Source organism: Pogoniulus pusillus, chromosome 16 (assembly GCF_015220805.1).
Source record: "Pogoniulus pusillus isolate bPogPus1 chromosome 16, bPogPus1.pri, whole genome shotgun sequence".
Lineage (NCBI taxonomy): Eukaryota > Metazoa > Chordata > Aves > Piciformes > Lybiidae > Pogoniulus > Pogoniulus pusillus.
The window spans coordinates 23,680,752-23,699,831 of record NC_087279.1 but is presented as its reverse complement, the minus strand read 5'-3'; the positions used below and the strand labels follow the sequence as shown (position 1 = coordinate 23,699,831).

General features: G+C 48.0%; 1 protein-coding gene across 3 annotated transcripts in view; it reads left to right on the top strand.

The window, feature by feature from the left end:
* The window catches only part of ADAMTS9 (ADAM metallopeptidase with thrombospondin type 1 motif 9), a 120,436-nt gene that overhangs the window by 50,790 nt on the left and 50,566 nt on the right, over positions 1-19,080 (top strand). For all 3 annotated transcript variants that reach the window (XM_064157014.1, XM_064157013.1, XM_064157015.1), the window contains exons 17-28: positions 2,504-2,670; positions 2,767-2,896; positions 4,653-4,779; positions 6,251-6,461; positions 8,048-8,212; positions 9,304-9,468; positions 10,216-10,335; positions 12,083-12,187; positions 12,338-12,505; positions 12,686-12,970; positions 13,620-13,781; positions 14,349-14,525. In XM_064157014.1, the coding sequence (XP_064013084.1) occupies positions 2,504-2,670; positions 2,767-2,896; positions 4,653-4,779; positions 6,251-6,461; positions 8,048-8,212; positions 9,304-9,468; positions 10,216-10,335; positions 12,083-12,187; positions 12,338-12,505; positions 12,686-12,970; positions 13,620-13,781; positions 14,349-14,525 (1,982 nt within the window). The remainder of the gene's footprint in view (positions 1-2,503; positions 2,671-2,766; positions 2,897-4,652; positions 4,780-6,250; positions 6,462-8,047; positions 8,213-9,303; positions 9,469-10,215; positions 10,336-12,082; positions 12,188-12,337; positions 12,506-12,685; positions 12,971-13,619; positions 13,782-14,348; positions 14,526-19,080) is intronic.

The following is a 19,080-nucleotide window of genomic DNA, read 5'->3' as shown; positions in this document are numbered from 1 at the left end:
CTGTGCACCAAAGACCTTGTTTTATTTAAACCTAACACTAACTTGGCCTTTGGCTGTTGGATGTTCATAGTCACTGTCTGTTCTTGTCCATAAGTATGTATTTAAAGGCAGAGGAAAATGTTTCTGGTGCTGTTAGACCAGTCTGCTGCATGCATATATGCTTTAGAATGACCATGTGTCACTCTTGCATCATGCAGTAATTCACCCCATAGAGAGTTCTGTTTGTGTGCAGTAGCAGAGATAACAAAAGCACAGTATGACTGATGTCACATCTGCCAGTTGAAAGTTGGCTTTGCCATTAAGTCCTCTCTGGGTCTCTCAGAGTCTCCTTGGACTGCTCATAGAGGCTGTAGCCCCATGCAGTCCCAGGAAGGTGGTTGCTTGCCCAGGTCTGTTCCTCCTCTTTGGCAGCCCCATGCTTTGCACTGCCAGCTGAGCTGCAGTAGCACAAAGTCCTATGTTTCCATCTCTGAGCAGGACATCTCAGCTCATCACACAAAATCCCTGCATTGTTGAGAGCTTTTGCAAAATGCAGGGTTTAACCCAAGTGCTCTCTGTAACTGGGTGTGCTAAAAACAGGACTAGGCTGGTGGTTCCTAGCCCATCAAGGGTAAAGGAACTCACTTGGGAAATGAGTAGAGGAAACTGCCATGCACCAAAAGGAAACTGTGCTGACAGCTTTGGCTGTTGCTCTGAAATGCCTTCCATATGGCTGGACCTTTCATTCAGACAAAAATCTGAGTGGGTCCTCTATGTCCTCACTCCCAGGCTGGGGTCATGCAAGGCTGTCTGTCCCTGCACACACATGGCTGTTCACTGACAGTTCTGTCGCATCCTTGCTGCACGTTCACAGCAAAGAAGTGAGATGGTGCAGCATGAATGCACATCAGTACTGTGAAAACTTTACAGAGGTGTGATAGTTTTCCATCCTAGGGGAGTGAGGTATGTTTCATTATTCCTCTTTCAGAGAAAAGCAATCTTCCCCATGTTGTGCCTATTAAAATTGGTTTACCCCAGAAGGAGCCCCAGAGAACTTCTCAGCTCTTCTTGGAGGGCCTTTAATCTTCTTGGGAAGCAATGAAGTCAAATCTTCTTTAATGTTGCTTTAATATTGCTGGGAAAGCATCTCTTCACATTAGGCCTGACTAGAAGCAAATGAGAAGTGTGCATGTGTCCACTTATTTCGCAGCTCACTGAGTGTGAAATCTTGGGCCCTTAGTACTGTGAACCTTGTAGTTGCTTAACAATTTAGGAGGAATTTGATGTTGTCATCAAGTCCAAGACATGTACCTACTGTTGAAGGAGATACAGTAAACGGGAAGGAATCCTTTAATGAGTTTTAGTACTGCCTAATGGCATTAAAGCCTCCAAAGTGTGGAATTTGGTTGAGTGTAACGTCTGCTTTGGGAGTTTTACTCTGTCTATGGCTGTTTGCTACCGAGCGGTGTTTTGCTTCATTATCTCTCCTCATTCGGTGTAAAAACTTCCCCTTCAGTGTTTTGGTGTTAAGTTTAGATTTTTCAGAACAGAGGCTTTGTAGTAATGTAGCTGTGATGGGTGAAATGGTGGGGAAACTAACTTAGGAAATTAGCTACATAATCGCATTAGTGTGAAGTTGTGCAGCAGACTGCTGCTTTCAGGAAACTGCTCCTCTTACAAAGCATTTAGGCTTTAAGCTTTCAGTGCTTTTCACATACCTTGAGATCTGGAATAATAAAAAGTAGGGGGGGAGGAGGGAGAAGGAGAGACAGGCAGAGATAGTGACCCAAGTCCCTGTGATTATCTACTAGCAAATGATGTTTGGGCAATTACGGTACAGATATTTACACCAGGGAAGAAGAAGGAAGCTACCCTATCCTCATGACCAGCAAAAAGAGTTGAGCAGGATTGTTTCTGTGCTATACGATGGGCTACAGACCGGGTGTGCTGCCTGCAGCAGCCAGCCCAGCGTGCACTTGGGGTGCATTTTCTGCCCTGGGTAATGGGTGAACTATTTAGCAACAATTTCAGGCACTCAGCCTTCCTTTTAATGAGTCTCTGCAGTGGCAAAAGGAGAAGGCATGATGTCTGTAAGAGCTCTCCTGCTCTCACAGTATCACAGTATCATCAGGGTTGGAAGAGACCTCATAGATCAACAAGTCCAACCCTATACCACAGAGCTCAAGGCCAGACCATGGCACCAAGTGCCACGTCCAATCTTGCCTTGAACAGCTCCAGGGACGGCGACTCCACCACCTCCCCGGGCAGCCCATTCCAGTGTCCAATGACTCTCTCAGTGAAGAACTTTCTCCTCACCTCCAGCCTAAATTTCCCCTGGCGCAGCCTGAGGCTGTGTCCTCTCATTCTGGTGCTGGCCACCTGAGAGAAGAGAGCAGCCTTTTTGTTTGAGAGTGCCAGGGAGATTTTCCTCTCACCCCTGACCACTGAGAGGACATGACTCGTGTTATTATGTACGTGTGAGTTGGTTCCACGTCTTTAGTTCTTGTTTTTTGCACCTATGCAGCCTTATCTAACAGTCAAGGAGACTTTATATTAAATGGAGACTTTGTCGTCAGTATGTTTAAAAGGGAAATCAAAGTTGGGAACGCTGTGATCGAATACAGTGGATCGGATAATGCTATCGAAAGGATTAATTCTACAGATCGGATTGAGCAAGAAATAACCCTTCAGGTGAAGTATATGTTGTGTGTTTGGAAAAGCCTGCTCAGCACTATGGTGGGCAGTGAAATCTTCTGGTTTACTCTGCTGCATCTTGTTTCCTCCCAGGTTTTGTCAGTGGGCAATTTGTACAATCCCGACGTTCGTTACACATTTAATATTCCCATTGAGGACAAGCCTCAGCAGTTCTACTGGAATGCCTATGGCCCCTGGCAGCCCTGCAGCAAGCTCTGCCAAGGTGGGTTTGTGCTAGCTTGAGGCAAATTGGGATATTTTAATGAGAGAAATTAGATGATAGGCTGTAAAAAGGAAACAATGCTGATGTCTACTGCACTCATAGGTTTGCTGAGATGTATAAAAACAAGAACACAAAACATAGATAAGACAGAGTGAGAGTGTGTGACTCAGTCTCTTGGAGTCTGTGTTTCTCCCTGGCCTGCTTCTGTGTAACTAATCCTCCTGCTTCTAACCCCCCTTGCCAATCCAACAAACTCACCTTGCATGTAAGGCAAACTCTGGGTTAAGGTAGAGGGGTGGAAAGAAGGTGGAAGGGTGGTTGGGAGCCCCTCCTGGTGACTCTGGTTTCTGGGAGGGCTGTTGTGCTTCTGTACTAATTTTAACTTGTCTATTTCTGTACATAGCTGTAAATACTGTAATTATCTACTTGTATTTTATGCTCAGCTGTGAATATAAAGCTTCATTCCTTAACTGCCAGCCAGCTGAATCTAGTCTGCCTGATTTCATAAAGAGTGGAAGGGTGGGTAACTCCCAAACCATCACAGGGTTGCATGGGAAGGTTTCACTTTGTCCTGGAACTGTCTAGGATCTGAGCAGTGCAGTCACAGTGTCACAGTATCACAGCATCACCAAGGTTGGAAGAGACCTCACAGATCATCAAGTCCAACCCTTTACCACAGACCATGGCACCAAGTGCCACGTCCAGTCCTGCCTTGAACAGCTCCAGGGACGGCGACTCCACCACCTCCCCGGGCAGCCCATTCCAGTGTCCAATGACTCTCTCAGTGAAGAACTTTCTCCTCACCTCCAGCCTAAATCTCCCCTGGCACAGCCTGAGGCTGTGTCCTCTCGTTCTGGTGCTGGCCACCATGAGAGAAGAGAGCAACCTCCCCCCGGCCACAACCACCCCTCAGGTAGCTGTAGACAGCAATAAGGTCACCCCTGAGCCTCCTCTTCTCCAGGCTAACCAATCCCAGCTCCCTCAGCCTCTCCTCGTAGGGCTGTGCTCAAGGCCTCTCCCCAGCCTCGTTGCCCTTCTCTGGACACGCTCAAGCATCTCAATGTCCATCCTAAACTGGGGGGCCCAGAACTGAACACAGCACTCAAGGTGTGGTCTAACCAGTGCAGAGTACAGGGGCAGAATGACCTCCCTGCTCCTGCTGGCCACACCATTCCTGATGCAGGCCAGGATGCCACTGGCTCTCTTGGCCACCTGGGCACACTGCTGGCTCATGTTCAGGCAGGTATCAGTCAAATCCCTTCTGGTTTGATCTCGTCATGATTTTCACATTATGAGTGTGATTATATCCTTGTAGTATCATGCAAGGCATAGCATTGCTCTGCTGCTCCTCAGTTTCAGAGCAGAGCACCTTTGCAGCCCCGTGGAAGCAGGTAAGCATTGCAACCTAGTTTGCAGGTGAAGAAGTTCAAGCGCAGAAGAGATTTTTTGGCGTTTCCTAAGGCTTCAAAAGGCATCAGCGCCTGGTTTTGAGTGAGACCTCCAGTCATTGCTGCCTGCCAGCGCTGACCCTGCTAGACACATCCTCACAGGGATGCTGCAGCTCTGTCTGCATCTATCTCTTCCGCATTAAATTCCTTCTGCTCCTCTTAGATAGTCTTAACGCCCTCCCTGTTTCTGAAAGACTTTGAAAAGCTTAATTAAGTGTCTTGTAATCACTGCTATAAAAGGAGCAGCAGAAATAAGCTATTTGATTGCTTTCCTGTGTGACTCAATGTGCCTTTTTCTTTCTGTGTAGGAGAACGGAGAAGGAAACCTGTGTGTACGAGAGAGTCAGACCAGCTCACAGTGTCAGACCAGCGATGCGATCGCATACCCCAGCCTGACCCCATCGCTGAGCCTTGTAGCACAGAATGTGAATTAAGGTGCACTTTACTCAGCTGTGTATATACATTACATCATGTATTTACCATTTGCTACGCTTTCCTTTCACCTCTCATCATGCTTCCTTTTCTCACCAGCCTGTATTAGCAAAAAGAAAAGCATTAGCAGTTGCCTTTCTCAACCAAGAGGGACTGACATCCACCAGCTGTGTTTTGAGAGGCACTTTGCTACGTTTTCACATTTCTCTTGTTGGATTAAATTAGTGCCAACTATAAAACAAAATTTATCACTCAGTCCCTGAAATTTGCATCTGCCTGAGTCAAAATGCTCAACGCTGTCATACAAACAGCCTGCAAAGAGAGTTGGGGGGGAAGATACTCAAAGAAAAGGAGTAACTAAGGCTTGGATTTATCATCATTTCCTTAAAGTGAAGTATAGGCATAAGTGTAGAGTGACTTTGGGGCTGTCTCCAAACAGCTCCTGACGACTGGAATTGATGGAGCATGGACTAAATCATCACAACCCATTTTCCTTTAAAAAAGCAATCTGTTTTCCTTTCTAGAGCTTAAATATGGTGGCATTAAATGGCTGCTGGTGAAGCACTTTGGATGGCTACATCTCCCGAGGGGTTTCTCTGGCTGTGCTAAACCTCAGGCTCTATAGGAGCTGTAGGTCAGGTTGTCTCGGTAACAGCTGTTGCCATTGCAACAGGTTGGAAACTTGAGAAGGGCAAATGCAGGAGTTTGAAAAGCAGGCAGGGATGTGAGGGCTCCCCCCGTTCAGGATCTATTGATTCCAAATCCCCTCAATCTTATTCTTCTCCTAGCTGTGCTGAATTTTTTTCTCTCAGGGTTTTGCACTCCCTGCATAGCCATGGGGTCTCCAGTACCTGCAGGAGACATCACTGCCTCCTTCTCCAAGGTCTGGAGTGCAACCAGCTTGTATTGACTCCAGGATCTCCAAAAATCGTCCTGGATCAGATCTTATGTCCAGCTTCTCTTGGCAGAGCTGGGGCCAGGGATAGGGTGAAGCAGAAGGGTATCCCTGGGTGGGTCTTTGAGGGCCACCAGCCCTTGCTGCCCATCCCAATTAGGAGACAGCAGGATGGGAAACTCTGTTGAGAGGAAACACCTCTAATCCCTGCTGACACCTCTGAGACTCGTGTATTTTGGAGCAAGTTTTTAGATGCCAAGGTGGCACTTCTGCAAGGGAATTTAGGGTAGAAAGCCTTCAAAACACTGCCCACCAGACTCCTACCCAACACCCTACATAGTCCTGCGGGGTAGTTTTGCTGCCTGTAAGAGGAGCCTGGTGACAGTTCCTTCCCTGCAAGGAGCAGTGTCAGGGTTAATTGCCTCAGATTTTTGGAAGCCACAAAACACAGTGAAATGTGACAAAGAGCCAAAGCTTCCCATCCGAGAGCATACATTCTTTATTTATGCCAACATGTTTGAGTACATTACCTGCAGAGTCCCAGAGCCCCACAGCTCATGTTCTCTCTCCTCGGCTCAGGTGGCACATAGCAAGGAAGAGCGAGTGCACAGCCCAGTGTGGGCTGGGCTACCGTACCCTGGAGATCTACTGCTCCAAGTACAGCAGGCTGGAGGGGAAGATAGAGAAGGTGGACGACCGCTTCTGCAGCAGCCAGCCCAAGCCGAGCACGAGGGAGAAGTGCACCGGAGACTGTAACGTGGGAGGGTGGCGGTACTCAGCCTGGACAGAGGTGAGGAGTGCTTGGTGCTGCACAGGGATATGGCAGGCTGTTCAGCTTGCAAACAGTGTGTGCATGTCACAGAGGGAATGACACAATTCACTTGTTACAGAGAAGCAGCAGTAGCTTTATTGGTACAAAACAGTGACTGAAGTCTGATGAGACAGTGGTTTAACAAGGTTTGATGGAGAGGTACACTTCATTATTTACTGCATAGGGTCAGACAGAACCTTCACAAAGAGAGTGATTTGCCATTGGAATGGGCTACCCAGGGAGGTGGTGGAGTTGCCATCCCTGGAGGTGTTCAAGAAAAGACTGAATGAGGCACTTAGTGCCATGGTCTGGTTGATTGGCTAGAGCTGGGTGCTAGGTTGGACTGCATGAGCTTGGAGGTCTCTTCTAAGCTGATTGATTCTATGATTCTCGTAGAGTCAGGAAGTTCAGAGTGGATTCTCTTGTTTTTCAGATGGAACTTAGGGGCAGTTACATCCATTCTCAATCTTGTATTTGATCAACAGTTCAGGCTGAAAGGATTACATCAATCAATCAATACTTTATACTCTCAACCTGAAAGAGTAACCTTGAGAGACATCCCTGCTCAAGGGGAGATCCTGGTGTGCAGTCTGCTGCCATGCAAGATAGCTCTAAGGGCCCTGGGGCTGTCCACTATTTATGGAGTAAGATAACTCACTTACAGTCATATTTACATACCAACCACCAGATGTGGCTTGAGGCAGTTGCTGACCGGCACTGTGATTTGGTGGGGACATTGCTCAAATGAGCCCTTGACAATTGTGATGTTCTCTCTCTCTCCTGTGAATCCACATAACAAGCTGCATCCATTACAACCACCAGTTATGGTTATCACTTTAGCAGGCTTACAGAAATAAAGGTCAGGTTGACAGAGGGGGTGACCACACCACTACAATGCCTAAGAGTTTGTCACAGTGATTCTCCTGCCATTGCTTTTTCTGGAGCACACTCTGGTCTAGTCCAAGTCAGCCTGGTACTCCTTATTTTCAACTGCAATTGATTTATGCTATTAAGCATCCCAAGGTCTGTCTTCTTACACAAAGTCATGCTGTCTTTCTTCTCCCATCCAAGGCAGCACCACTGCCAGGAGCTGGGGAGGACATTACCCTCAGCAGAGGACTTCTGAAATTTGTTTCCTTTACACCTTTTAGTTTCTCCAAGAACAAGAATATTCCTGAATGCAGGCCTGGCACTTAAAGAATGATGAGCCTGAGGCTTTCTAGGGAGGGAGGCTGGCTGGTTAGAGGGAATTAATCTCCCCTAAAATGAGAGCAAGCAACAGCCATTTGGGAGAACTGAGAGGCAAAACTTGTAAAAGTAATATTGGGGTTATAACCTGAAATGAATTTGTGCAGCTCCTTTCCTTGAGACCTCAAGTTTAGCAAGACTGTCTTTTTAGATGAGTATTTAAAGTAACAGCCTCTTACTTACAGCACAGATCGTTCTTGGGGAGGTTTTTGCAGTCTCTGCACAGCTCTGACTGCAAAGAAGGGGAAGGAAATCTATGGGCTCTTGGCCCATAAGAGAGTGGCAGATAGCATTTGCTCAGTGCCTCTCCTCCCCAGTGCTCCAAGACCTGTGGTGGGGGCACGCGGCGGCGGCGAGCGATGTGTGTGAACACCTACAATGATGTCCTGGATGACAGCAAGTGCAGTCAGCAGGAGAAGATGACAGTGCAGCGATGCAGTGACTTCTCGTGCCCTCAGTGGAAAACTGGTGACTGGTCTGAGGTAGGAGTTGGCCACCAGGGTGGGCTTGCCCTGCACCCTGAAGGGCTGCTCATCTCTTATGTTTGGTTTGTGCTCTGGGGCGTGGGGTCACTCTGCCTCCTGTAGAAAGTCTCCTGAAGCCTGTGCACCCAGGGGCCTGGAGACAGGCAGCTAAGGCTCTGGCCTTGTCCCTGCTGATGTAGTGGCTGTTTCTCTCCTTGCAGAGCCACACGGGTTTAATATCTCTCCAATCCTGCACTAATTTCTCCCCAGTTTATGCCCACTTTATGCCCTCATTTTCCCTTGAGGTTGTGCTTGCAAGCCCTGGCAGCTCTGGCTGTGGCTGAAGCTCAGCATTTCACTATACTGATTTCTTGCTTACACCTCTCCCTGCTGTTTCCTACCTTTACTTCTCCCGTGGCTGCTGGCATCCTCTGCAGTGCCAGGAAGCCATATCTTGGCAGGCTTTTCCCTGCAGCAGGACCAGGGATACTGGAGAACAGTTTTCAAAGGCTGTTTATCACCTTTATGGCTGAAGAGCTCTGGTTTCTGTAAATCACATTGTTGCAGGAAATTATGAAAGCAATGAACCAGGAACAGGAATTGTTCTCTGCAAACTATATGTCTTCTAGGTTAACCTACTGGCAACCCAAGCCATGTCAGAGCAGTGGAAGAGCCATTTGCAGCTTGTGGGAGCTGAGGCCCTTATTGCACACACTGGGAGCTGAACAACTTCTTTCAAGCCTTTGGCATCCTGTTGAACACAGCTGAAGCTCAGCTGGGCAGTATTGCGGCTTTGCCTTACATTCCACAGCTCCTGGAATTCAAGAGCCTTCGTGGTCTTGCTTTGCCCATGCAGAAGCATCCTGGCCTGGCTGTGATTGTTGTGCTCCAGCCACTGCTCAGGACCAGCTCCTGAGAGCAGTCCTGTCTTGTTGCAAGACACTTGAGTGATTTCAAGCACATGTGGCCATTAGCTAGGAACTGCCTCCTGCCTCCAGTTTTCACTCAGTGGTTGCAGCATGTGTCTAGATTTATTTTTCAGTACTAGGGCAGGTGCTGAGCTGGTAGCACATCCCCAGCATCACCTGACCCTGTGCTTTGCTCCTCAGTGTCTGGTCACCTGTGGAAAAGGGCACAAACACCGCCAGACCTGGTGCCAGTTTGGAGAAGATCACTTAAACGACAGATTTTGCGACCCCGAAACGAAGCCGGAGTCGGTGCAGACATGCCAGCAGCAGGAGTGTGCTTCGTGGCAAGTGGGGCCCTGGGGCCAGGTACTGCAGAGGGTCCTGACCAGTGGGACATGGGTACTGGTAGCCAAGACTGGGCACTACCCTTTCATCCAAATTCAGAGACATAACTGTGTTAATTGATTTGCACACCAAAGCAGCCCTCTGTTCGCAGAGGCAGCAATAACAGTACCTGCCCTTAGTGCTAAATTTAATCTGTGTCAGAGTAAATTGATTATGATTTTCAGAAAAGAAAGAAAGGTTTCCAAGGTTACACTCCTAAATCCATATTTAGACATGTAAATACACAGCCTAATTTCCACATTTCTCCTGGAGTGTTCTGGCACCTCCTTTTTCACAAAGCTCTTAGCTCTTGACTTAAAAAAACAGCAGCAAACCCAGACCAGTTGTCCCAGTCAGACTTACTTCCCATCAGCAGAATTATTCATTAGCTGCTTGTGCTACCGTGGGGCTGGACAGCAAGCTCTTAAGAGGGGTATGAGGCAGGTTCTACCAGACTATGAGTTACTGTGTGCAGCAAAGTAAATCATTTAAATGCTGGCACCTTCGTTCCCAGGGAAGCAAGTGAAGCATGCGAAGCTCTGGTGGGCACAGGGAGTTAAAACTTTGACCTAATTTAAAGCTGAAATGCATGAAGTGGAGAGAAACCAGAAGGGAAGCTGGGTTTTAGTTTTTGCTGCTCATGCTACATGGCTAAACAGAGGCTGGACTGATTAATACTGAAGCAGCTACTCACAGCAGTGTTTCTTTGTGCCGTCTGGCCTCTCCCAGTGCACAATGACCTGTGGCCAAGGCTACCAGATGAGAGCGGTGAAGTGTGTCGTGGGCACCTACATGTCAGTGGTGGATGACAGTGAGTGTAACGCTGCAACCAGACCAACAGATACCCAGGTAAATTATGCTGTCCTCTCTCCATCTTTTGCCAGTGTATGCGTGGAGGAGTTCAGGCTGCAGCTTCAGGGGATGCCCTGAAGCTGCCTGTGATGCAGAGCAGTGTCTCAATTTGCTGTATGGCTTTTGAGAAGGTGCAGCTCAGCACCTTTCAGTAGAAGTGTTGCCAAGATGTATTCATCAGGTTCCCACCCAGACCATGTGGTTAACCTCATACTCTGAAGCACCAGATTGCCAAAAAGCCAATGGACAACTCGCAATGATGGCATCAAGACTTTATGGAGTAAAGATTACCTTTGCTTATGGTTTATGTCCATGGAACTCCAGTCTTAGAATTGGATGCGTGAGGGACTGTCCAGATCCAGAGCTAAAGCTGCTCTCTAGGAGCCTGTGAGCTGAAAACGCAGCAGGAGTTGAATGCTGAAAGACAGTCAGAGACCAGAAGGATACTATGGGACAGTATCTGCTAGCCTCAGGGGCCAAGGTCTGGACACAGAAGACTCCTTCTTTGGCTTGCATGAGTTCTGGGATGAGTGACTGCAGTCAGGGTTCACTTGACTGCAGGGCTGTTGCTGTGTGGTACAACTGATGCCTAGGGGCCACTATTTCTTGTCTGCTGCATGTGATAACGTATAGTGTATGTGCCAGCTACAGCTCCAGATACATCCATCCTGACCAAATAAATGAAGAAATGTTGCACACCCTTTGCAATTTTGCTGAAGAGGCTTTTCATGCTATGTTCATTGGTACTTGGAAGCAAACACTAAATTCTCTTTTCAAGCAGAGAATGTGTCCAAGGTGTCTGAAGGACTTGAATAAATCAGAGCATTACCATCTGTCTGTCATCTAGGAGAGCTGAACTAAGGCCACAACATTTGGGAAGGGGCTGCTTTTCCCACGTCTGGAAAGCAATCACACAATAGTTAAGGGGTAACAAACCCACTTGTCATCAGCCCTCCTCTGGCACATCTGCAGTCCCCAGCGTAAGGAAAGTCGCAGCAATGCGGAAATCACTGCTGCCATTTGTCATGAGCTGCTGGCTCCCTCGCACTGATGATCAGTGTTCATTTCCTTCTTGGCAAGGACTGCTCATAGGCTCATGCAGTAAAGTCATGGCTATTCATCATGTCTGTCACCAGACCTCCCAGGAGATCCAGACAGGACCAGAGCCCTCCTGTTAGTCGCCATGCTAAGGCTGAGCAGAATGGCATGCTGGTCCCCAAAACCTTGCATGCTTGCTGGGTGGTGAAGGTCAGCATATGGATATAGGTGGCCTGATGGGCTGCAGGGAATCAAAGGGCTGCAATCAGCTCAGCAGCATAACCCGTATTAAGTGGGTGGCAGGTCTTGTGCTGAAGGAAGGGAGCTTTGAAGGGAGATAAAGTTGCTGCTTTGCAGATGTGTGTTTGCTCCAGAGCTCTCTTAATTAACTTTCATCTTTTGCCTCAAAACCATCTGTTTTTAATGCCTGGAGATGGCACATGATCATGGGATTTCTATTGTAGAGTTCCTAATAAGTGGAAAGTCCACTGAGGGTTGTGCTTGTGCAGCTCTTAGGGTATTGATGCCAAGTTTTGCTGCCTCACCAAGAGGATGCAAAGGAGGAAGCCTGCCAACACACAAGTGTGCAGGTCACAGATTTTCGAGACATCTGTTGCTCATAATTACATTGAAGAGAAGGTGGTTTAGCCAAAACATCCGCAAATTCTTTCATTTCCCTCTTCTCCCTCATGTATTTCGTGTACAGGACTGTGAAATAGCAGCATGTCCTCCCCATCCAAACAGTCCTGAAGCCAAAAGATCCATACCAGGCGCTCACAGGACGCAGTGGAGATTTGGATCCTGGACGCCGGTGAGTGGAGGTCGTAGTACTTTCAGGTTTATTTTACAGCAGGCCATGTGATCTTTTTAAGGGCTTTTCACACTCGGAAGCCATTGTTGCAAAGCCCTCCTAATATGTATCAGGAAACTTTCTAGTGCAGTGCTTGTTCCTCTTCCCTAGTGCTCTGCAACATGTGGGAAGGGCACCCGGATGAGATACGTCAGCTGTCGGGATGAGCAGGGCTCGGTGGCTGACGAGTCAGCTTGTTTCCACCTCCCGAAGCCCTCAGCCACGGAAATGTGCACCGTGACACCATGCGGGCAGTGGAAGGCCTTGGAGTGGAGCTCTGTAAGCATCACGCCATCTCCTGCAGGGGAGCCTTACTGCTGGAGACGTATTTCATTCATCTGTCATGCTTGGCCTTTTGTAGCAGGGGCATAAAGGTCTTGGGCTGTCTGTTCCAGCGGTAGATGTCTGCTGTTCGAAGCTGGAAACGTGACTGTGTCTCCTTATCTCACTCTCACGCAGTGCTCGGTGACCTGTGGGCAAGGTAAGGCAACGCGACAAGTGATCTGCATCAATTACAGTGACCAGCTGGTGGATAGGAGTGAGTGTGATCCAGATGACCTCCCTGCCACCGAGCAAGACTGCTCCATGTCTCCTTGTCATCCAAACAGCCATGACTACGGCAGGCCCATCCACCCTTTCCTCTATCCGGATCATCGCCTGAAGCTGCACCCTGGAGGCATCCCGAACCGAAACCGTGCCCATATACCGGGAGGCAATCAGTGGAGGGTCGGCCCCTGGGGTGCTGTAAGTGCCCTGGTTTTCTTGTTGCTGGTTTGGTTTGGTTTGGTTTCTTCCTGGGCTAATCCAGGCTTTTCTTACATTCACCGTGCAGGGACAAAAACCCCCTTCTTCCTGCTACCTGCTCTCTGCTCACGCGAGCAAGTCTTGTGGTAGGGAACAGGCATCACTTCTCAGCCTCTTGCACCTCCTATCTCCAGGTTGTCTGGGCAGAAGGCTGACAGCCTTGTTTTCTATGAGACAAAGGCCAACCTCTGCTTCTTGGCTGTCTCCTGGGACATTTACAGCTGTGCAGAGCTGTTGCCAAAGCACAGCAGAGCATTAGTGCCAGCTCCTCTCACCCCAACCAGTTTACAGTGCTTTATCACAGAAGTCCCTGAAGGGAATTAAGCACAAATGGGATGTCAAACACTGCATTAAGGCAGCAGGGATTACTCACCTGCTTAAAACTAGGCTCATGTTTATTTTCTTTGCTTAGTCAGCACCTAGGTCATTGCACTGCTGGTAGTAATAGCTGGAATTTGAAGTTAATAATGCCTGTTAGCTGTATTCAATGTCTAGCAGTGCCTTCCCATGGTGCAAGGCACCAGGAAGGAACTGGGAACACAGAATGACTCCTGGACTGAGCGAAGCTGTGGGCAATTGTGTCTTCCAGTGCTCTAGCACGTGTGCAGGGGGGTTCCAGCGGCGGGTCGTGGTGTGCCAGGATGAAAACGGATACACCGCAAATAACTGCGATGAGAAAAGCAAGCCCATGGAGCAGAGGTCGTGTGAATCTGGCCCCTGTCCTCAGTGGGCTTATGGCAACTGGGGAGAGGTGAGTGCAACATTCTCTCTGGGCTCCCTGAGCAGGGAAAGGCTTTCACTACCCCATGGCTGAAAAATGGGAGAAGAAGGGGATACTGCAGTGATATTTATTAGCAAGACTGGAGCAGCCTCTGATAAATGAGGGAACCCTTGCAACTGCTTGGTGGTGTTTTCCTTTCCATTTGTCATGGGAAAATGTTCTACACAGGCAAATGTAAATTCTACCAGAATTAAGATTTCTTCTTTTAAGAGCAGCCTGCTACAACTGAAAGCCTTTTTTCTTTAATAAAACCACTGCTCCCTTCTGAAAATTCATCTGAGATAAGCAATTAGAGACATTAACCTTTTGAATCCTATTGGAACTGTCAGTATCATTGTGGAGCAGCATGTGCAACATTGGGAGGAGAAGCTGAAGCAGCTGATCTGAGGCTCATGCATCGTTTAGGGCACATTTAGTTGGCGTGCATTGGGTGGGAACAGAAACCACCACTGAGTCTCAAGAGATGCTTTGAGTGACCGGTTGGCAGGCTTACTGCTGCCCAGACAGTGACTTGCTCTGTCCTCTGCTGACTTCCAGTGCACGAAGCCATGTGGAGCAGGGACAAGAACACGGCTGGTGGTGTGCCAGCGCCCTAATGGAGAGAGGTTTACGGATCTGAGCTGCGAAATCCTTGACAAGCCACCGGACAGAGAGCAGTGCAATGTGCAGGACTGTCCTAGAGATGCCGCCTGGAGCGCTGGTCCTTGGAGCTCGGTACGGCCATAAACTCTTTCTCTTTGTGACCCGTTTCGTGGATATCCCCTAACAACAGATTTAATTTGCTTCAAACCAAGGTGCTAATGCTTCATGCCTTAAAACTGCACTTAAAGAGGATTATTGACAATATATTCAGAGTAACACCTGTTCAGGAAGGGCTTACTTTCGGGGAGCTTGAGTCCTTTAATTTAAGAGGCACTTTCTGCTAAGTAGCCACCTTTACCCGTTTTATTGTGCTGTGCATTATGAGTCTGGATTCTGACTGAGTTCTCTGCCCATGGATTTAAACCTGGCATTTAAGCAGCACATTTCCATTGAAGTTAGTTTGTTCTGATATTTAATGGTAATGCTGCACTGTGCACCTCCTGGTTTTCCAGTCACGCGTTCTCTGCCAAAAGCAAGATGACAGGGGAAAAACACAACCCATAGTGTACTAAATTGCATCAGCTCCCAAGAAGATCCAAGTGTGTATAGATGTGTGTGCAGGTCCCTACCTGCCCACACACATAGCTGTATAGAAATATGTCTGCATTCACATCCATGCTCTGTTTCTATTCCCATGTATATATAACAGAGCGTGAAGTACTGTGCAAAGGCACCTGCTAGCTATTGCCGTGCATCTCTCTGCCTGGGGAGAGTTGTTGTGTGGCCTGATCTCCAACTGCTTGTCTAGATACTGTTAAGTCAGCAAGAGATTAGCAAGATGGTAAAAGGCCTCAAACCTTGAGAGGTTTCTAATAACAAAATAGTGTTTGGAGCAGCTGTTGTCTTGCACCGCTCCTTTGCCGCTGGAGGAGACTGCTACAGAGATGCTCTTGTCAGGGCAGAGCAGCCCTGAATCACAAGGCTGGCCAGGATGCTGGTTTGGGTGCCACACTTTGAAATTCCCCTTACCCAGAGCAGCAGAGCCCCCAGAGCCAAGAGCAGTGCTGCCTGGGGCACTTCTGGCATGCTGAAAACAACTGACCTGCCTCTTTCCGAGTAGCCTTCAAACTAATGCTGACCTTTATCGTGTATTTTCTTATAAAAACGTTTGAAGAAGATTTAAGGCAAAAAAAAAAAAAAAAAAAGAAAAGCATCTGACTCAAAAGCACTTTACAGGAAAAGAAAACCAGAGCCCTGTTTGTAATGTCTTGGACTTGCTTAACTGTCACTCTTCGCAGAGTTGCCTTGCTGGAATGTAACCGCGCTCTTGTTCCTGCGGGTGCTTGCAGCAACGCTCCCAGCAACGCTCCCCAGTGTTTCTGTCGTACCTCAGTGAGTGATGCAGTAAAACTGCTGAGCTGGTGCTTATATGGTGCTTCACCGCTACAAGGGACAGCGAGCCGAAATACTTCCTTTGAGGTGCTAATGTGTCACTTGTACGCTGATACAGCTGGTGCTAGAGGTGAGCTAGGCAGAGCTGGCCATCAGTGCCGTGGCCTCCCCGCACAATTACCAGCCGGGAGTTGCTGCCATCCTTTGTCACTCGCGCTGGACCAAGAACCAAAGGTGTGGACTGAGTTGTGTTGCATTTGGTGTCTTTCAGCATTCAGCCTCTTCAACATCTGTTCAGGAGCAGGCTCCAGGGCTACGTCTGCTCCTCCATGTTGGAAATGCAGAGTGTAGTCCTCTGTTTTGGTTTTGGGTTATTTTACTTTCCACCCAGGAGAAACTCCCTTGACTCTACTACGTCATTTTAACCTTGGTGGGTTGTCCTTGCTTGATCTCCTGGGAGCAGGCAAACAGGCAGAGGGCAGGAGCATCCTATCCTACCTGTAGCATCTCCTCTCAGCTGCCCAAAGGGCTCACAGCCCCCTGCCCTCCCACAGGCAAAGGGGCTGCAGAGCTGAGCCCCAGTCGTTGCCACAAAGTGACCTGATTTTCCAGTCTTATTACCAAGGTATCGCTTGCTTCTGAGGGAGGTAGGGGACCCCAGAGCTGTTTGAAGACTGAACTCCATCTATGGGGTCAACAGGGCTTCTTGTCCCTCCTGCAAAATACTCCACATGTATGTCTACCTCGTGCTACTACTGTAGGTAGTAACACCCAGATTGTTTTTCTTTAGCGTGGTATCACCTGGACTTGCTCTAGCTCTGTCGTCGGTTGCAAACATCATCCTGTAGCTGTACAGACTTCATCTGTCGTGATGGAGTGTCACTACCCTACCTTTTTTTGTCACTTTTGAAACAAGAGTATAGTATTAGCTGAAACTTTTCAGCGGTGTGGACTGATGTATTTATGTAAAAGTGTATTTATTTTTCCAATATTGTTATTTAATTTTATATAAATATTGCATACATCTCCAATGTTTCATGTTAATGTTGAACAGTGAAAAATTAAAGACAAGTAGAATGTACTCGTCAATGGATCTGTATAGTGATTTCTTGAGTCTTTTGCTAAGTTAAGATCCTATACTTAGTGTTGGTAACTCTTGGCTGGCTTTGCTTTGCCCTCCAATGGATCCTGTGGCTCTCAAGAATTAAACAAATGCAGTTCAAAGTGTATGGATTGTGAAGTTTGGATAACTGATTTCTTGCCAGCATCCGATTGGCTTGGCTTCACTCAAGGAACACAAACCCTATGAGGAGAGGCTGAGGGAGCTGGGGGTGTTTAGCCTAGAAAAGAGGAGGCTCAGGGGTGACCTCATTGCTGTCTACAACTACCTGAGGGTGACCTCATTGCTGTCTACAACTACCTGAAGGGAGGCTGTAGCCAGGTGGGGTTGGTCTCTACTCCCAGGCAACCACCAATAGAACAAGGGGACACAGTCTCAAGCTGTGCCAGGGGAAGTATAGGCTGGATGTGAGGAGGAAGTTGTTGTCAGAGAGAGTGTTTGGCATTGGAATGGGCTGCCCAGGGAGGTGGTGGAGTCACCATCCCTGGAGGAGTTCAAGCAAAGCCTGAATGAGGCACTTAGTGCCATGGTCTGGTTGATTGGCCAGGGCTGGGTGCTAGGTTGGACTGGCTGAGCTTGGAGGTCTCTTCCAACCTGGTTGATTCTATGATTCTATGATAAGGTTCAGTGAAATTAGCACTATAAATACAGACAAATTAAAGCAGATAAAGTCTGAGGAGTCCAACCTCAGTCCTCAGGCAAAATTCCACTGGGATTCTGTACAGTAAACAAGGGATTTTATCTGGCTGGTAAAATCCAGGGGTTTAAAGAGATAATTACATGAATAAACAGATTCTGTGTGTAAATGACAGTTTTATAAGCAGAGACTGGTGAGATGCCTCATCATTAGAATGTGTGTTCAAAGAGGGCTAAGAGGAGGTGAACGCTTTTGGTTCCTTGCTTATTTAAGAACATGTGGATAAACCCTGCAGAATTGTACACAGTGTGGTAGGCCTGACCTCTTTGTTAAAATACTGCTTTAGAAACCATGCAGAGACTGCCAGCAGGATACAGAGAGTGGGTTTGTTTCTCTTTTGAAGGCATGAACACAGATCTCCATACCTGCTCTCCAATCCAGAGAGTGCTCTCCAGAATGAGGGAGATGTTCCCAGAGGGCATCACCCATTGCTTCACTTAAAACCTGAAGCTGAGCTTGCTTCTCTCAGAGCAGATCTGACCCCTGGCAGTAATCTCTGTGAAGCTTTGAGTTTATCCTAACACCCATCTGTATCCTGCTGTGATGTGTGAATGATGCTGAGTTAACTTCTCGTGGGCTTTTCATTCTTGCCAAGGTGTAAAACAGTTCTACCTCATGGCATCCTGTCCTGGGTCAGTTGGCTGAGCCATTTGGGCTTCACTGCACTGGGACAGTCATTTGATTCTGACCTGCAGGGCTTGGAGATTTCTGTTTGGTTGTGTCTTGGGTTGTTTTATTGTTGTTTTTGTTTCCTTTTCCTAAAAAGTATTATCATTTTAAAACCAATCTGCTGTGCCAAATACTTCTCATTCTTGGCTGTCAGAAGTTCTAGCTGCTAATGCAATGCTTCTGTACAATGCCTGCAAAATAGTGATGTGCTTCCCAGGCCTGTAGGGCAAGGAAATGCTGCTGCAGAAATGCTAACGTCTTAGTCATTGAGGGTCTTTGGCCTTTGGAACAGGTTGCCCAGGGAGGTGTTCAGGACAGGTTGGATAAGGCCTTGAGTGACCTGTTCTAGTGGGAGGTGTCCCTGCCTATGGCAGGGGGTTGGAATTAGATGAGCTTTGAGGTCCCTTCCAACCTAAACCATTCTGTGATTCTATGATTTCAACAAGGAAGGATTGGAAGCTTAGCATAAACTCCACCTTTTCTTATTGTTGATGTGAACTCAGGTTTGGGTTGGGACCAGGGGATTGTGTCCCAGCATCGATAAGTTTGCAGATGACACCAAGCTGGGAGCAGCTGTGGATCTGTTGGAGGGTAGCAGAGCCCTGCAGAGGGACCTAGCCAGGCTGGCTGGGTGGGCAGAGGCCAATGGGATGAGATTTAACAAGGCCAAGTGCAGGGGTCTACACTTTGGCCACAACAACCCCAAGCAGCACTACAGGCTGGGGACAGAGTGGCTGAGAGCAGCCAGGCAGAGAGGGAGCTGGGCATGCCGATGGCATCCTGGGCTGGCTCAGGAGCAGTGTGGGCAG